General features: G+C 30.6%; 1 protein-coding gene across 3 annotated transcripts in view; it reads right to left on the reverse strand.

The window, feature by feature from the left end:
- Positions 1-20,957, reverse strand: part of LOC142322157 (focadhesin) — a 93,416-nt gene that overhangs the window by 26,164 nt on the left and 46,295 nt on the right. For all 3 annotated transcript variants that reach the window (XM_075360904.1, XM_075360905.1, XM_075360906.1), the window contains exons 10-15: positions 17,566-17,798; positions 15,961-16,161; positions 10,404-10,529; positions 6,628-6,773; positions 5,248-5,681; positions 3,602-3,716 (exon numbers count right to left, since the gene is read on the reverse strand). In XM_075360904.1, the coding sequence (XP_075217019.1) occupies positions 3,602-3,716; positions 5,248-5,681; positions 6,628-6,773; positions 10,404-10,529; positions 15,961-16,161; positions 17,566-17,798 (1,255 nt within the window). The remainder of the gene's footprint in view (positions 1-3,601; positions 3,717-5,247; positions 5,682-6,627; positions 6,774-10,403; positions 10,530-15,960; positions 16,162-17,565; positions 17,799-20,957) is intronic.

Raw genomic sequence — 20,957 nt, forward strand, 5'->3', positions numbered from 1 at the left:
CACCGTCCAAAGCAAGAAAGGCAGAGCCAACACCTACTCAAAGAGCACCTTCTTGCTGTATCCAGACACATGCCAAAATGCACTTCTCTTGAAATTGAGGAATTAACCATCTTGATTAATCACTTTCCAACATTTGCAATTAAGAATCACCATTCATGTACTCTTCAAAAAAATATGGTCCAAAAAAATATCAGCCATATCCTGACAAGTATGGATTCCTTTTAAGCACGTGCACGCATGCATCCACACACGCACATGAGGCTTCTCCTTAATCCAAAAAATTTCATTCCTGTCTTGTTAATGACAATAAATTGCAAAATCATCAGAAAACAATGCTCTTGTGTGGGATACCATATTTGGAAATCATTCTGATAAAGCGCAGCAGATAGCAATATACTGTTCCATGTGTACATCCATAATTTATCACAAAATTTGGTGAAAAAGTTTCATATTCATGTTTTTTTTAATATGTGATATAGTAAGTTCCACCCCTTATTTATGGTTAAGATTTAATTGGAGAATGCTCAACTGAATAGTGATGGCGACACATATTTGCAGTTGAGTCTTCTTTTTCCACTATGCAACATGTCTTTAACAATGCTAGAACCAAGTGCACATGCACATTTCTACCACTCAACCATTGTTCTTTACAATGTATGTACTTGTTAAAATGTTCACAAAATGCACAGATTATTTATGACAATGTTTGCCCTATAAATCGTCATTCATCTACCCAAACATATGTCACCAACCATTTCTTAACACTGTAACTGGTCACATCAGCTATGGCTTTGAAATGAAACAAAGAGTGAAAGTCCTGCATGACCTTGAGAGCAAAAATACCAAAAGCAGTAAAGAAATTATTTCTTCGTAACGGAATACTCCACAAATTTCAAAACAGTGTGAACATTTTAATTACAGAGCAGGGTACAGGAACTTCTTGTACAACTGTACATCTATCATCACCCCAACACCCCCTTCAAAAAATGCATTCTCTTTTACAATCATCTTTATTGTCTTTAGGTTTGAAAGATTTCAGTCACTGCTTCAACTCTCATGGATTCAGATTCATAAAAAATTTTACTTGATGCTATCAAAGTGTCTTTCGTAAGATGAAAGATGCAGCTAGAGACTACAGGCATACATTCATTTTTGTTTGTCTATTACCATACATCTGTACACAAGTCATTCTTCTTTTTTTTTTTTAATCTTGGCTAACAAATGCCCACTGATGCCTTCATCCTGATTACTATTCCCTTGAATTGGCTCATGAATAATTCTTCTAGTTAAAAAATAATTAATTTGGTTTTGAAAGGCTGCTGTTTTAAAATAATAAAATAAATTAAGGAAGTATTCCAATATAAGAAAAATACTGGAAGTAGTTAATAGTTTAGTGAAATATTTGATTTATTATTAATTAGGTGATAGACCAAAAAAATATATAAGTTATCAAAAAAATAATTTTTAAATTAAATTTGGTTTTTTCATAACCTTGTACTTATTTCCATGCCTAAACCATACAGATTTTCTTACTTCAATCATCTGAGTTGCATTTTTCATGGTTTTGAGCTCTATTAACAATCAATCTGCTGATATAATAAAACTTCACATATCTTTTGGTAAATTTAAAAATTTAATTGCTTATACTTAAGTATATATCACGCTTAATGCTGATGATTTTAGAGTATTTTCGTAACTTAAATTCAAATAAAGTAATATATTTTAATTATCAATTATCACACACCTTTGAAAGATCATTTACTGTAATATTTGATGAAAAATTTCTAGGTAAATTTTTAAATGATTTCCATATTAAAAAATGAAGTTTGTCTATAAAATTTCTGAACTTTTTAAATTGTGTGATAGATGCATTACTAACGGAACGCATGATATGTTGCATGAAAACTGGATAAAACTTTGGACAAAAGTTCACTGGATCCAATGAAAATTAATATGATGAAATATTTTTTTGCAATACTGTAATATTTTGTTTATTCACTTACATCTATTTATGTTAACAAATGTTATATGTGCTGGACTAATTTTACTGCATTTAAAATGAATAATTTTCATGAGACAAATTATTATGAAATTTTGTGTAACTGGGAAAATCCTTCATGGAAACATTTAAAATGTTGCAAATAACATTTGAAAATGAGGCCTAAAAATGAACTTCAATGTAAAAATGTAGAAACATTTCAAAGTGAGCCAAATTTCAAATAATGATGATACCTTTTCAGGCTGCCCAACAACATAAAAAATTAATGAAATTGTCGCTAAAGTTAAGGAATTAATTCATTTTAATTGTTTTAACTCTCCGTGACGTAGCAGAAGAAATAAGCAGTTCAAAAACTGTGTCCACAAAATTATAATGCAAAATTTTAGCATGTGTCAGTCACAATACAGCCAAATTTATACCTAACCTTTTAGCTGATAAACAAAAATAGAGTTGAATTAATGTAAATCAAGAGCTTCTGGAAGATGCTAATGAGAATGACTTATTAAAAAATTATCATTACTGGAGATGAGACATGGCAATATGAATACAATGTTGAAACAAACCTTAATCATCACAATGGGTGTCAAAGAATCCTAACAACTGATAAAAGCAACACAAATACAACTAAATTCATGCTGACAATTATATTGATTGAGCCTTATTGAACTTGAATTTCTTCCAGAGGGTAAGACAGTGAAAAAAGAGAATTACCTTGAAGTAATGAAATATTTTTATGAGTCTACCAGAAAAAATGGCCTGAAATTTTCAAGTCAAACTAGAGGATACTCTATGCTGACAAAACGTCTGTGCATAAATCATTATTAATCTATAAATATTGGCCATACATGAGACAACAATAATTCCACATCTTCCTTGACCGCCAGATCTACCTCAAGTCCAAAGGTTGATATTTTCACTCAATTATCACAACAAAGAAAAACTTGTTTGCTGAACTATACACTGTTTCAAATAGAGTTCCAGAAATGTATTGAAGGAAGAAAAATCATTGGAAGCAGTATGTATAAATTGGAGGGAACTACTTTGAAGGCAACAAGGCTGAATAGCTTTCTAAGGAAAAATTCAGGAATTTTTCAGAGAAATCTCATATGCCCTTGGCACTGATGTACATCATCAGAATTTTGTAGTTCGTCTTAATAGTCATCTTATATCGTACAATCAGATTAATGAATGAATTCTGAAAAATGTATACTTAAAGAATGACTTATTAAATTTAGTACTGATTTTCTTGACAAGTTTTATAAAAAATAGTCAGCAACATTTTTTTTTTTACATGTAAATATATTAGTTTAATGTCTTTTGTTAACCACAACTATTTTCATATATTTTAATAAAACATTGTCAGAAATGTTTATCTTCATGCTTACATACATAGTATTTACCTACCTATTCAAAAATTCACTGTCTTATAGATACATATAAATGTACAATGAATTTATTTTGTCTACATTCCCAGTAAAATACTTCACTTTCCAATAATAACAACATATAAATGTAAAATATCTAACAATAGACTTAAAAATTATAACACCAACAGATATTAACAATAATATTTATATTACAATAGAAGCCTTATAAAGTTACCTTTTTTTAAGAAAGCTTCTCTAAGTGTTCTTCCAACTAAATTTTGTAACGTCTTTGGAGGGACTCCTCTTGCAAGATCTGTTAGTATTGAATACAAGAATAAATCTCTTTCCTCCTACAACAAAAGCAATAATTATTTCACAAATCATCTAAACTTCAGTAACTTTATAGAATTACAACATTCTAAAACTTACTAAGCATTGATATGTATGACAACAAAAACAAAGTTAAGAGAATCAGTTTGAAAATTTTTTTAAGCCATTATATAAATTAAACATGAAATTAAAAAAAAAAACAATGTAATTCAAACCCTTTAAAAGTTATCAATCTGTAAATTTATTAAGTTGGTGAGGCCAACTTAACAGAAAATAACTATTGTAAGAATATATTAACCAAAACATTAAACCAGTACTACTATCTTAACAATAAGTAACCAGGTACTTAATGTGCTTAAAAATTCAAGTTGAAGTTAAAACAATCACACAGTGAAATGCGTGAAATTTTGATCTCTCTAAATTTATGGTACGATAAATGTATAGCATTTATCATAAAGTAGTTTTTGATGCAATAAATATTTATTCTTAATAGTTGTAAATTACTGACTATTCTGATGTAGTCAGAGGTGATAAACAAAACAAAGTTAAGTATTATACTTGTGTTAGGAGAGCTGCCTCCTAATCCCAAAGATGGTTCAACCATCATTAAGTTTCATTTGCAGCCAACTAACAAGAAGAAAGTTCCAGATTGAGCCACCAATAACACACATACATAGGTTTTACAACTACAATCATGCTTAACGTGGACCTATAAAATTCAATCTATACTTAACATTACCTCTTTCTCTTTTTTTCTGTTAAGTCTCTGGAACCACTGTGTGAAGTATTACTTCAGAGGCTGAATGAGGATGATATGTATGAGTGTAAATGAAGTGTAGTCTTGCACAGTCTCAGGTTGACCATTCCTGATATATGTGGTTAATTGAAACCCAACCACCAAAGAACACTGGTATATACAATCTAGTATTCAAATCTATATAAAAGTAACTGCCTTTAGTAGGATTTGAGCCTTAGAACGCTTAACTTTGAAATCAGCTGATTTGTGATGACAAGTTTACTACCAGATTAACCTGATGGGTTAAACTTACCTTAAACAGAGATAGATCAAAGGTAAGGAAAAGAATTAGGTGTAGGAAAGGACAACCTATCATTGGAGGCTTGTGTGGCGATATACAAAAGATAAGGTAAGATAGATAACCTTTCCAAGGGCATGGCTCAAGGTTCCCACAGACAATAAATAGTATTCATTCCACCAGTATCTTTAAAGATGAGGAATATCTTTAAAGATTTACATGGAATGAGAGCCCCAGATTACTGATAAAAACGTTTGCAGGGACCAGCTTAAATGTATACAACAATAAAAATGACTTTTTCGCCAAAAATTGAAGAGCTACCTACAATAATTTAGAGATGTTTCTAAGGGAACAACTTAATATGGTTTTATTCTTGTGAGTCATCACATGTTTTGCTCTGTGCTAATATTTTAACCATAATCATAATGCAGTAAATTAACAAACTATTATACACTAAACGCAATAATTATGTAGGAATTCATTTAACAAGAAAAAAAAAATTAATAAATTAACTTACATTATAAAACTCATCATTAATATAAGTTTCAATACAAGCTCTTGCAGAAAGAGATCCTTTTGCCTCTTTAGCAGCCAAAGACAATGCTTGTGTTTTAACTTCTGGATGCTCGATATATGGTAAAAGAAAATTCCAATTAATTGGAGGTAAAGGTTTAGGTCGATTAATACAAAGTACTTTAAAAATCATTTTGCAAACTTTCACATCAGATTCAGGTGTTAAAGAGTTTGAGGTACGTCGCAAATGATCTACAAGTCCACGACAAATACTGTAAAGAGGTAATTTCTCATAATTTTGTGGTTCTCCAAACTGAATATTATAAACACCACTTCGATATCTCATAAGCTCTACTTGTAACCAATAAGCAAGGAGTTCACAAGCAGCATCGTTACATTCATTTCTAACATTTTGAAGAAAATCAGCCCATACAGAACCTGAAAATGAATATAATGCCTAATAAAAGTTGATAATTCGAAAAATTCATTACTTTTAAATATATATACATATACATTAATTTCCATTAATATAAACTAACTAGTACAGTATATTTAGTTACGACATACCTTACTATAATTTTACCATGAAAAAACTTTTGCAGGATCCTGCATCCTCATTCATGATTAAAATAGTTTAGTTAAAATGCATCATAAAAAAATAAAAATACTGAAATAACGAGAATTATACATTAATTTATCACACACGCACACATGCATGCATGTATATATTTTATATCTTTTGTGAGGAAACCTTTTATTGTTACACAATCTTCATCATTATTGTATTACTCTAATAAGTTTAAAGCAGAATAGGTATACTTGTTTTGAAACTTACTCTATTATTTTTAGAGTCAAAAGTTTTCTCAATAGTGTTGCATTCTTAAATATTTACATTTAATATTCATTTACATTTACATTTAATTTGTGCCTATCGAAGCCCAACAGTTAATCTAATTATTGTTAATGTTAATGATTGCATTAAAAAATAATATACTTTTAATATTTTATTAAATAAAACTTAAACTACTACCTGTTTAATCAACATATCAGACACACTTTAAAAAAAAGTATCTTCAATGAAGGGCAATTATTAATTTATATAATAACTTAATTTTACATTAAAATAATCTTTTATTATGAATGTTTTTGTCTATTTGTCAGTCATAATGATTTTACAAGAATAAATTGAACAGCTACTTAATCAGTGGCAGAGTGGTAGTAGATGCCTTTTTTCATCTATAAAATAACATGTTAAAATCCTGCTAAGGCTTGGTTTTTCTCACGTACAATGAATTCTATCATTAAAAATAATGGAAACTGTAATCAAGCATCAGCCTGTAGTTACAAGCAAAATTAATAAACATATAACAAAACTATAATCTACCTGGTATAAAATCAAGCACATCTTCAGGCCTACGATCAGCAGTAGCAGAATTCTTTGCATACTTAGCTGGTAACAATACATTCCTTCTATATATTGATGGAACAAGTCTAAGTTTCATACAGTCAACAGAAAATTTTTTCATGGCCCTGAAATATAAAAATTAGATAATTTAAAATTATTAAGTGCTACATTTAAACCACTGAAAAATAAAAATAATACTTTTTACTTGTCATTACCAAAATAACTTTAGTATACACATTTAAAAGACATCTACTTAACAGATGTAACACATTACTCAAATAAATTAATTTATTACTTTAATAAAAAATTTGTATTACTAAAAAAATAAAATTTGTATTAACAAAAATTCTACAATTATGCAAGATTAAATAGTTACTACTTTAATGCAAACTTTACATTAAAGTAAAGTGACTACTGCGAGTTTACTTTAATGTAAACTCACAGTCCACATAACTAATTTGTAAGTATAAAGTTTTCAATAATTTACTTAGAAATATCAAAATTTACAAGTATCAGGACTTAGAAAGCTGAACCCTGAAATCACACATTGCCTGGAAATCATAACATTACAGCTATAGAACTACATAGCATGTAGGGTGTCTTTGGTAAGCTAAAAGTATAATGTATTACACATATAAATTAAAATACAATAATTATTTTACTTAACTCCAAAGCAACGTGTGAAAATGTTAATAAAGAACTAAACATGAATAAGTGTTACAATTAGTACAAATTATTTTTCTAAATTCTATTTTCCAACTACATTATATACTACTAAAACTCTTTCTTAAAAATGAAAATATATATATCTAAAAGTTCAATCTCTGTTCACACTAAGAATTCAGTTGAAGAAAAAATAATAAAAGATAACACCACACTTCAAGATTCAGATTCACCAACAGCTAGTAGTTCCATCAATTACCTAACAAATAATAAAGATTCACATCTTAAAATCTGAATGCAAAAATGTCAAAAGTAAAAAAAAAAATTTTTTTTTTCTTCTCTAATATAAAATACAGTTTGCTTTAATATGATGTAAGATATACCTCTGTAGTACAACATACCATATGGCATATTTGTTATCTTAAAATGACTGATATTATTAATTTTAAATGTAAAAAATTAAAATTGGTAAAATATATATGAAATGAAAAACAAGAGCAAAGAAAATATAATCATACACATTAACTTAAACTCTGGTTTATATAGTTTTCAATATTTTCCTTAAACCAGTAAACACCGGTAGTCCTAATAATGGTTCTAATACTGGTAAGGACTTGTTAAGGCATTAACATTACATCTGTGGAACTACATTGCAACTGCGGCATTAACGCTGCAATGCCACAGTTGTGACTTTAGTTGCAACATTTGATTTAACAGTTGACTGTGATCTTAATATTCAACTTTACACCAAGCTGGTCTTCAAATTATACAAGAAACTTCAATTTTCCTCACATAAGTTTCATATAATAATTTGTTTACAAAACATTATTTCTCTTTTATAACACCTTGGAAATCTTTTGGATGTTAATGTTTACTTGTTGTGCTCAGTTTGCTTTCTATGTTTTGATTTTGATAATCATATACATAAAGTGTTTGTTAATATTGTAACCATTTTAGTTTTAATATCTGGTAATGAAAATGAGAGCAAACAATAATAATTTGAATTATGAAAACAAAATAATGCTTTAACATAGAAGATCCCAGTGATGAATCAGACTTTTCAATAACTGATGATAAAGGTGATTTTATCCCAGCTGAAAATGATGGTCAGTTTATTCCTGGACAATATTAATGTGATACATCTGACTAATTTTTAAACATAAAAAATAGATATATTAATATACAAATTAAGTGGCAAAACATAAAATATACAAAACATACATTCAAATTCTGGTAAATATATTTTTTAACATTTGCTTTACTGGTATTTACCAATTTACTAGTGATAAAAAATTACCAACTAATAGTCTGAAACTAATGGTGAAGCTGATGTAGATAATGTAAATGATGACTAAAATTAAAATTGATTGTGACAAATTAAAATAAACTGTACGTGACACATTTCAGAAAAATAAGGGATTTTTTTGTTTACTAAATATTTAATGGTTTTCTTCTATTTATATTAAATGTGGAATATCTTGTATATTTTTAAATCTGAGTTAGTGAATTTAATAGTTTTATACATATGAGTGAAATTTACCTACTGTCAATTTTGTTTTGTGAAAATAAAAACGAAGAAACACTACCTCAAAAAAAGATAAATTTTTCCACTCTGTATTTAATGAAAATTTAGAATTTCCTATTATTTTATCTGCTGCATGATGTATGATTGATGAACATAGATTTTGTGTGATTTTTTAATGATTACAGATGGCTCTGAAAAATAACTTACCATTTGTTAATACTATTATCATAGATAGGGTTAATTTCCAGAAGATAAATCAAATAAACTGCACACAAAACTAAATGATTGGAATTGGAATCAAATAATGAATGTGTCTTTAAAGCCAATTAATGAAATTAAGCAGTATGTTTTATGACAAATTAAGTACTAAGTACGGTAACCCAAACTATGGTCAGCTTTTAGTTATGCAAACAATGCAGATTACAGGCATATATTTAGGCTCCAGCTACAAAATGTTAGATCACATGTAATAATGGACATAAAGAGGACAAAAATACTATTAAATTAATATAAAATAAAAAAATATTAAAATATCAATACACTACAAACTGACATCAGAAAAAGATTTAGATTTCTTGACTTATGATAAGAATGATTGGATCTAGATTGAATGAACAGATCTTTGATAAAATTTGTAATTGTAATAATAACCCATTAATGTTACACCAAATAAATGAAAACAGAAATACAAAATTTAATCTAACTGAGGAAGAAAGTTTCTCAAACACAGATGAGTTTAGAAAGTTCTTGCACAATTGAACATAACACTGGAACAAAAAAAGCCCACTTGTAGGAAATGGACTGAAGAAGATAAAAAGTTCAAAACAGATGAAGAAATTTTGGGACGAAAGAAAGAAGACTAAAAAATGGCATTTGCCAGATCCTTTGATGTTACACAAAAAAAAAAAAATAAATAAATAAATAAATAACAATAATAAGAGCATGGAAGCTGTAACAATTTGTTCACCACCAGTAGTTACTGGAAGGATTAAATAAATAAACAATAGTACTACACCAAACAAAAAGTATATGAATAAAAGCACAAAATAAAGTTAATTTTTACAACAAAAAAAAATGTACATCATACAAAAATTAAAAAATGTCTAATATACTTAACTAGGATAAATTTTTATTATTTTAAAATTTTAATCATTGTTGCAAATTATTGCCTAAAATTTTTTTTGTAATAGTGGACTGTATAAATAATGGTTATGAACACCAATTGTAAATATGTAAAACTTGTATTTTAATCAACATGAAGTTTACAAGTATAAAACACACAAAGTCTAATAAAGTTGATATACAGAAAACACCTATGAATACACATAAAAAGAAAACACATTTGAATTTATCACACAGGGAGTACACCACATTAATACGATGATTCTCCAGACAAACACTGCTGAAAACCAGCAACACTCACTTCCACACGAAACTAAATCCCCACCATGTTCACATGTGCACATGCTATCTCTCTCTCTGTCGCATGCATGTACACATGCATACACAAAACCCCTAACAATCATTATTTAAAATATAATAAAATAATCAAATTAAAATGTCATACCTGAGAGCAGAGTTAATAACAAAAGTCGCCTTACATGTACTTATTAATTTCCACAGCCAACCGCACATACTATTAAGTACTTCATCACAATTACATTCAAGACAAGCTTCAATTAGCTCACAAAAACTTAAAACAGATAACAAACAATTATTAAATTTTAAAATTATAAATATCTTTTAATTAACATTTACAAAAAAAAAAGTCATAGATTAACCTCTTTTTTAATAGGGTTTGTAGGTGAACTGAACAGGATTATCAAGAAGTTTTGATAATTTTATAATTTAAAACAGAAATCTTTTACAGTACTTGTGCCTTACAAGTGATTTTTTTTTTTTAACAATAAAATATTTTTAAAAATGGTAATTTCATAAAGGATCATTTTTTTATCAAAGTTATCTCCATTCTGAAAAAGAAAATTTTTCATTTTCAATGTTCTTATACTAATTCTAATATAACTGTCACCATAAAAGAAAACGCTTGTCTTTGAAGAGTTATTTCATGCAAACTGCAGTAAGCAGAAAATATTGAGTTTTACACTATATTAAGCCTATTTTTTCTGTGTATTCTTGAGAGTTTCAATTTATTTAAGAAAACCTAGAGTAAATTTCAAATAAAAAGTACCACAATTTTCAGTTATTTTTGTGATGGTGTGATTTCAAATTCCATAATTTCATTAATAAATTTTATTACAAAAATTAATATTAAAGTATACTTAAGAACAGTTTTTTCTGTCATTCGCTAAAACTTTTTTTTGCAATGATCAGTTTCAGTATTTAAAATACATAAACTTGCAACGGTTGTGTTTTTTAGTTTTTAATAATTGATTATGTATTTTTTAGCGCTGAATCTAAAAATAACATTTATTTTTTTCAATTATTTAAGAATTTTTCGCAAATCGCACATTTCAAAATTTGTAATAAGTTGATAAATTGTGAAAATGTAATACAATTCAATAGATACAAAATGTTTTTTTTTTTATAATAAATTAATACAATATTCCTGACTTTTTTGGCTTATACTGTGCATTCTTATAGCTAAACAAATGAGTAGTCTGAAGAGGAGAGGGGTCATTAACCTTTAATTTCTAATGAAAATTGCCACAAAATAAGCCTAATTTTTCTGTTATAGCGCATTTTTAAATTAATTTATTTTTATTTATTTAATTAATTTTTGTGAGGTACATGAGACATACCTCATAAAGGCATGACGCCTTTGGAAACCACTCTCCCTTTTTATCCACTCTTAATGACGAAGTATGTAAAATACTTACAATTTTATTCCATGTGTCGAAATTTCTCTAGACAACTTATACTCTGCTTCGTGCTTTTCCTTCTATGTTCTCTATAGGGTTCATCTCGGTGTAACATCTAACAATAGTCTACCATCATTGTAGTAGTCCATTTTCCTTAATACTCCTTTCCATTTCTTTCATGCCCTGATAAACTTTTACCCATATCTTCGCTAACAGTACCCTAATTTTCAGAAAATAGTCCACATGTGAATATAGGAAGTAAATCTTCAAGCTCGTGGTACAGCCTAAATTTTTGTACTTCTGCAGCATGTACTCAAAGATTGATTTCAAAGTTCGGATCCTTTTTACTACCCAGAAACTTGGTTACTACTTCGTCTTTGAAGGCTCCTCAGGCTTCTTTTTCTGTAACTTCAATTTGTTTCTCAAAATTACCATCTTTGAGAAGTTTTCTAATGTCAGGACCAGTAAAGATAAAAAGACACCCACACTCTTTTAGTTAGGTGGTTGATACGATTGGAAACTTGTCAGATCTATTTAAACATTTATTTACTTTCTTTTGGTAACGTTTTGACAAATTGCTTCATCAAGCCTAACTTGATTTGCAGAGATGGAAGGAGAACTTTATTCAGATCTATAAGAGCTTTTCGGAACACACCTTTGGTTCCAGGTTCTAATAAAGCTCTTTTTGGCTAATTTTACTTAGCCAATGATTTTCTCTGTCTCAGCTATCGTATTCACACAAAAAACAAAGGACTTTGTGTCACCTCCTTGCTGTCCTAGGAGCATCGATATTATTTTGAGATCATGCACGTAATCCACTTATGATTGTCTACTTAATTTTATTGAGAACAAATTGCAAATAGTCATAACCCTCTTTTAAGTGGACAGAATGTTCAACGGGTATTGACAGATACATAATCTGATTGTGAAGAACAACTTTGAAGCCTCTTTTGAACAAATCTATGAACAGTCTCCAATCGGTACATTCGTATGGAATATTAAATAGAGTCAAAAGTCCACGTACATCAGTGCAGAAGACTAATTCTCCTTCTGAAAAATATGGAAGAAAATCCTTTTTGCTTTACCAGAACCAGGAAAATGAGGTTCTAGCTGCTAGTAGGTTCATCTCTTTAAGCCTTGAACCAAGCAATTCTGAATTTTCTTTGGCCAGATGTAAGTTTCGAACCAAATCGTTTACTTCAGACAGTGAATAACTTCTGGTGCACGGCTATCTCCAGGTTCATACTCCTCGATGCTGTCTTCATTTAAATCACTTGTGGAACCATCTATTTTAGGTAAATTTTCTGGTGGAATTGACATTGGTACATCTCAACCATGAAGAACCAGGCATAAAGCAGATGGCATATATGGATACATGACTTTTTTTTTATTCATCAAATTGAAACTGTGAACACCAGTCGAACAAAAGTAACAATCATTGGTGTGATATCATGGCTCTTGCCACACCATTGGAACTTCAAATCTGAATGCTACTTGTTCACCCTTAGATCACCGTCTAAGACCTTCACCACATGTGTAGCAAACGTAGTTGGGTGCCCAAGTTTTGTCTTGATTCCGTATTTTCACTCTAAAATACATGAGATACACTTGTCGAATGAAACTTGTTACATTTCTTTTTTACCTTTCCACCATTAACTCACCACAAATGTAATAAAAAGAATCTGCAGGATATTTGCAGCCTCTTCAAGCCATTTTGAAAACAAAAAGTTTGCTTTATGGCCTGAAAACACAAGCTGATGGTTGAAACAGCACTGATAGCAGTTGCACAGTGCAAAAGTGGCGTGGATAGGTGCCAATAAACATGATACATCTTGTTAAGTCAGCAAGTCAGCCACCTTTGTTAAGTCGGCCAAGCTCTCCCTCATCTCATGCTCTTCAGCCCAAACCACCCCCGCCATCCTCTTCAGACCACTCAACTGTTCAGCTATAAGAATGCACAGTATAACCCAAAAAATAGTAATATATTATATTAATTAATTACAAAAAAAAAAAAAATATTTCATGTCTGCTTTATAGTATCACAGTTCTGCAATTTTTCAACATTTTACAAATTTTGAAATTTACTATTTGCAATAAATCCTATCATGGAAAAAATGAAGGTTGTTTTCAGATTCAGCACTAACAAATACATAGGAATTAATTATCAAAAGTTAAAAACATACCAGAACCCAAATTTTGCAGGCATGTAATATTATTTCAGCTAAAAGTAGACAGGAAATTTTTTTTAATGTGCTACAAGTTTTAGCAATATTATGTGACACATATAAACTTATAATGACACTTGTCTGTTCTACTATGAAAGCTGCAATTGCCTAAAGTTTAAGAACTATGAATAATGCGGAAAAGAACAAGATTTAATACTACTATAAAATTCAAATTTTTCATGGATTCATGGATAAATTCTTCAAAAATAAGCTTTTTCTTTTGTAACAGAATTTTTATAGGAACATTTTTAATCAAATAAATTCAGTTTTAAAAATAATGAAGTCTCATTAAATCAGATTTTTATAAGATTCTGAATGTAATTAATAAATTTTATTCCGTTGACTTTTTTCTTTATCAGTTTCTTACATTATCTTGATGTTACTTGATTCTGTCATACTTTTGCAACTAAAGTTGGCACAAGGAACTTGGCCGTCAATAACAAGTCCATACACTATAGCTTAGTATAATAAACCGGGTATTGGTATTCAGTTATTCATTAATGTAGTGAAACATTTTGAGGAAAAACAATTAAAAATGGTACATGTAGTTCTGAATACATATGTAAAATAGAGAAAAAATAATACTTAGTAAATGGTATGTGTATGTTGTTACACATATATGCCTAATTTAATATCGGCGGATGAACACGGTAGCAACTCAGATGTGAGCTGGAGCACAGTATATATACACACTGGTACAAGCATCACTCCTGCCATGCAGATCTCCCACCATAGCGGCGCTGCGACCCCATCACTCTCTGGCTCCAATAAAAGCGCGTGCACAAGAGAGAATTCATCATCGACCACAACCTGGAGAAGACCATGAAGAAGAAGATGGAAGAAGACTGAAGAAGTTCCCTTGGCATCCGCCTGGGATCTCCCAGCGGATGCCAACATCCCCACTGGACCAGCAAGCCTGGCTGGCCAACCAAGGGAGCTGCAGAACGCAGAACGCCACTTACCCGCTCCAGCTTGCCAGGCTTCAATTGCCCTGGCCGGTGGACTCAGCAGCAGGAGCCAACCCAGCATGGGCTCGAGTACTGCCTCAGCCATGCCAGCAAAGGACAACAACACCAACCCGACACTGCAGGGCTCTGGGGCCACAACTGCCGCTAAGGGGAAGCCCAGTCTGATTTCAAATGGACGAGCCGCAACTCCCCGACTTTGCCAGAGACCAGCTTCCGCACCCAACAGCTCTTCTCAGAGCTAATGCAAAAAACAGCCCTTATCGGGGCCACCACAAGGTTATGAATTACGAGCCATCAAAGCCAATCGATGACAACAACGGCTACCAAAAGGTTATTAGTTACGAGTCATCAAAGCCAATCGACAACAACAACAGTGTCAAGGCTACTACAAGGTTATTAAGTGCCATGTGCCGTCAAAGCCATTCTGCGACAGTATGTGTCATGAAAGAAAAAGCATTATTACTTTAGAGTTATATTACTATTACTTAATGGAAAAAACTGAGTTTTACACATGTTAAACCTGTTCTTTTCTGTTACTCTGGAGAGTTTTCAATTTATATGAAAAAAGAAATCTATTTGAAAAATAAATACAAATTCTGTATCTTAATTAATTTCTGAGATACAGCAATTTGAGTGAATTTTTAAGAGTGGGGATAATATCTGTATGTTCCTTCAAAACCCTTTTAGAAATTCAGTAATAGAAGTCTGCATGGGCTCATTTGACTGAACTTGGTGTGGTGAGTGTTTTAAGATCCATATGAATTCTGTAACTTTATTAGTTGCTGAGATAACTTTATTTGAATGCCATCGAGGTAATGCTTTGAATATGAGAAAAGTTAAGTTCCTTAAAACTCCTCTCATAATTGAGTGGATGTAATCAGCACATGCTGGTTATCTGTGACCTGATGTAATGAGTGTTTTAAGACTCCTGTGAAGTATATAACTGAATTAGTTAATAAGTAATTGCTGAGAAACTAAAATTTTTTAGTTTACCAAATTTGTTTAATAAATAAATTACTTTAATTCTTATAGATTTCTTGAAAGATAACTTTTTCTTTCATATCAAATACTACAGTGTAACAATGAACTGAAAACATTAATAAAAAATGTACCTTCCACAAACTGCTGACTGCATATCTTCAGTCAATGGATATAACTGCTTCCAAGTAGAAGAAGCTGATAAAACTCTTGCTTTAACCAATGATGCTAGTGCTTGAATCAGAAAAGAAGAAGCTACTGCTCCTTTTGTCCCCTGACATTTTATTAAGAGATTCTGTATTGGTTTCACAAGTTCTTTACCATGCTTTTCTGGCCTGAAAACCAAAATGTATAAAGATTAAAATTAAAAAAATATTGTTAATGTTACAATACAAATAGAGATACAACTCTACACTTCAAATTACAATAAATTAATATAGCTGCCAGGCATAAGTATTAATCCATAATATGAAACTTAACTGAAGTTTTACTCAAATTTGTGTCTACAAAAGTGCTAATAGTTAACATAATTTTGAAAATGCATAAAATTGTTAGAAAAATCAATAAAAAAAATGTACACTATTCAATTATAGTTTTTATTCATTATTTCATCATCTTTGATTTCAATACGCTGTAAAAATCCATTCTTAAATTATCTGTCACAGTATTCTAATTTTGAGATTCTTAACAAGATTTGGCTTTAAACTTCTTAGTGCTATCATTTTATAAAATGCAATGAATACTTTAGTTTATAGTCTAACTTACATAATACAACTTATTCTATAGTATAATTTAACATATTTTATAGAATAAGTTACAAAAACATGAGCCACTTTCATTAAAACAGGCTTTATTTTTAGTTTTACTAGTCAACTAAGCTTTTTTTTTTTTTGACAAACAGAAAACCCTGATTCTATTTCAACAGTGGAAGAATTCTCTTCTTTACAAAAAGCATCATCACCTTCTAGAAAATCATCATATTAATTATCACTTACAAATCGTTCAACAAATTCAACTTCTGATCAAAATTTATTTTCACTCAAGTAATCTCTCCACATAAAATAGAACAAAAAGACTAATAAATAATATTGTTAGTAACAACATTTCCTTTATTATATTATTGAAATTAAACAAATCAAAACAACTAGTTCATTTATTTCAATGTCAATTGAGTATAGCACCAGAAGGTGGAAGAATTATTCTATATGCATTAACTTGATAATAAAACTTCACTAGCAAAATCTAAAAACACTAATCTCTATCAGTAGGCCTACATAAGTACTTTTGTAGCAATCACATACACACAACACTAGTCCTTAAAATGTTAAAATTTCCACCACTAACAATGATGCTAAGGCACCAAAGATATCTTAACTCATACACCTAGTTGTTTTTATAAGATTCTTCCCCAGAATTTTATTTTATTGAATTAATAAAACATTTTCTTTTTGAAATTTATCAAACGCCTACAATTTCTATAAGTCTTACAAACCATTTCAAATGCCTTATTTTTTTGCCATAATCTGGAACAAATGATTTACATAGCACAATAGATAATCTTCAAAACAGGCAGATGTATATAATTTAATTTTAATACTATAACACGGTAAACTAATTAAATTTAAAAAGTAAAATAATTAGGAAAATCTAACCACTTTAGTGTTATATCATTAAATGAATTCAAAAAAACAAATACTTTATTGACAAAAATGTAATTACATAAATGAAAAATAGCTTACTTTTTCTCACAAATGTGTCGAAAACCTGCAGCACATGCAATATCCATTTGCCTAGAAAACTTTGCATCAGTAAACTCCACCTTATCATCAGTTAGTGCAGCAAGCAATAAAGTGAAACATCGTTCCTCAATATCCCACAACTTTGTGAACAAATCAACAGCAAGAATTTGCAGATTTGGTTCATTGCTTCTCTGAAGAGTTTTCAAAGTAAAGATAATAGAAGATATGTTACTCTGAAAATAATAATTATCTATTACTTTTTATACAAAGTGACACAAAAAAACAGGAACTTATGAAATCCATATTGACACCCATGTACAGTTGGCAACACTGCTTTATGCAGAGGCAACCTTGCCACTCAGTCATCATGGAGCACTGGAATGGTCAATAGCATGCTTTTGCCATAATATTTTACAAAACCAATGATAGCTTGGAAGATACTGACATAGGTGTAATGGCATTATAATTTAGAACATATTCCATCAAAACATGCAATAAAAAAGCGTATTAAAAACTTTTAAGAGACTCGATCGGCTCTGAAAAACAAACCGACAGGATAACCAAGAAATGTCCGTACTCCACACAATATTGAGGCTGTATGCATTTCAGTTGTACAGAACCCACAACGTTCAATTTGTAAGCAAGCAATTGTGATTGTCCTGAGTGTTCATGGAATTCTTCATTTTAGCTTAAAATTTCATCCTTACAAGTCACAGAATGTGCAAGAACTGAAGGAGAACAATCAGCAGTACCACTTTCAATTCTTCAAAACAATTATGGCAAACATTAATGAAGACAGCAAATTTCTAGACAAGCTGTAGTTATCATACGAGGCACATTTCCATCTCACAGGTTATGTGAACAGCAGAACTATCATTACTGGCAAACAGCAACTCCAATGAAGTTCATGAACACCCTTCAAACTGCAGCAAGATAATAGTATGGTGTGCAGTTTTATTACATGGGGTGATTGGACCATACTTTTTCGAAAATGAGGAGCGGTTCATGATGATTGTCACTTTGGATCGGTAAGTTCACATGATGCAATCTTTTGTTACACCTGCAATGAACAACTTCCCTCACCAACACAAAGCTTGGTGTGACATTGCACACTCAAGGCAATCCACAGCAGCATATGAGAATTATTTGGTAACCCTGTCATCTCAAGATTCGGTGACATTCCCTGGCCCCCATGATCACTGGATTTGTCAGTTTGTGATTTTTTTCTTTTGGGGATACCTTAACAGTGCGGTCTATAAGTTAGCCAAAAGCACTTGGTGAATTGAAACAAGCAATTCAAGACAAAATTCGTGGCATCCCACCTGAGATGTTGCAGCAAGCAATGGGGAACCTTAACAGCAGATTGGCAAAGTGCATACTTAGAAGGGCGTGCCAACTACCTGATGTAATTTTCAAAAACTGTTAATAGGTGTTTTGATATTTTATATTTTTATACATATTATATTATTTTAATTATAATGGTTAGGTTGCAGCCAATAAAATTTTCTGTTGCATATTATGTATATACAACCAAAAGCATTATACAAGGTCTGTAAATAAAGTAGAGTAGTTGTTTTTTTTGGCAGCCAAAGTGGCAACACTGTAAAATTACTAGTAAACATACGGTTATATGAACAGCTGATTTATATTAGGTATTAATATTTTTATCTATTGTTGCCAAGTGAGACATAAACAAACTTTTCATGAAACGAGCTTTTGTTATGTGTTATAAAAATGATTGATACTAATTATGAGTAATGTTGTGCAATCAAGTTTTGTGTTAAACTCTGTGAAAATGCAACTAAAAGTTTTTCAAAATTGATAAGAGCATATGGAGATGACACTCTGTCATGTGCCCAAGTTTTTAGGTGGTTTAATGCATTTTCAGATGGCCGGGAATCAGTTGCAAACGATCCACACTCTGGAAGACCATTACCATAAAAAATGACGACAATGTTAAGCAAATCAGAGACTTGATACGATACAACCAACGAATAACTGTCAGAATGATTGCAGAACAATTGAATTTGAACCATACCACAAATTTTGACCATCAAATTTTGTCAAATAAATTGGTCATGAAAAACGTTTGTGCAAAATTGGCCCCAATACCATAAACCTCACTGTTGAACAGAAAATCAACAGGGTGGAAGTGTGCCATGATCTTCTAGGGCGAATTGAAACTGATCCTGATTTTCTAAAGAATGTTATTACTGGTGATGAATCTTGGATATTTTAGTACAACCCAGAAACAAAACACAAGAGTAAGGAGTGGCACACTTCAAACTCACCCCGTCCCAAAAAAGCAGAATTGAGCAAATCAAAACCATGTTAATTTGTTTCTTTAATAGTAATGGCATGGTCCATAAGGAGTTTTTGCCTACAGGACAGACTGTAAATCAATATGTTTACAAAGAAATTCTTGAAAGACTGCAGAAAAGAGTTTCCCATGTGAGAACAGCCATCAAAGTCAACTGGATGCTGCATCACAACAATGCACCTTGTCACTCTCAATTAATGAGGTTTTGGCAAAGAAAAACATTCCTGTATTTCCTCAACTACCTTATTCACCTGATTTGAGTCCCTGCGACTTTTTCCTGTTCCTGACATTAAAAAACACCTCAAAGGACACCATTTTGGAACAGTAGAACATTAAAAAAAAAATGTAACTAATCCGAAGGAATCCCGATTTCTGAGTTCCAATACTGCTATGAAGAGTGAGAAAACCGTTTAAAGCATTGTGTGGCTTCCAAAGGGAACTATTTTGAAGGTGGTAGAGTCCATGTATAATTGGATTGTAAATAAAAAGTTTTTCTGAACTAGTCTCATGATTTTATTTACAGACACATATATATATATATATATATATATATATATATACACACACACACTTATTTTTAATCCACTTAGATATCCAAATATCTTTAATTGTTCTGTAAATTATACATTAAGTATCATTTATAGTGACATCGGATATAATGACATATTGGATATAGTGACCCCAAAAACTTGTCTCTTGGTTGGTTTGGTATCCTGTTAATACCATTAAGTATCGTCTATAGAGACATCAGATATAAAGACATACTGGATATAGTGACCAAAAACTTGTCTCTTGGTGGTTTGGTATACTGTTAATAAAATACAGAATGTACATTGTTTATAATTACATCGGTTGTAGCGACATATCGGTTATTATGACTTATTTTTTCTACTGCAATGCAACATTTTATTGCTTATAATGACCAACAGAAGTGACTCGTCATTAAAGTAATATACCTACATTGTAGCTATAGAAATATGTTGATGGTTAAAATGAGTTACATTTTCCTTTTTACCTGCATATATACTATACTTCTTGTTTTTCTTATTATCTTCTTGTACCAGATTAATGT

The sequence above is a fragment of the Lycorma delicatula genome, chromosome 3, assembly GCF_047948215.1.
Source record: "Lycorma delicatula isolate Av1 chromosome 3, ASM4794821v1, whole genome shotgun sequence".
NCBI classification, from domain to species: domain Eukaryota; kingdom Metazoa; phylum Arthropoda; class Insecta; order Hemiptera; family Fulgoridae; genus Lycorma; species Lycorma delicatula.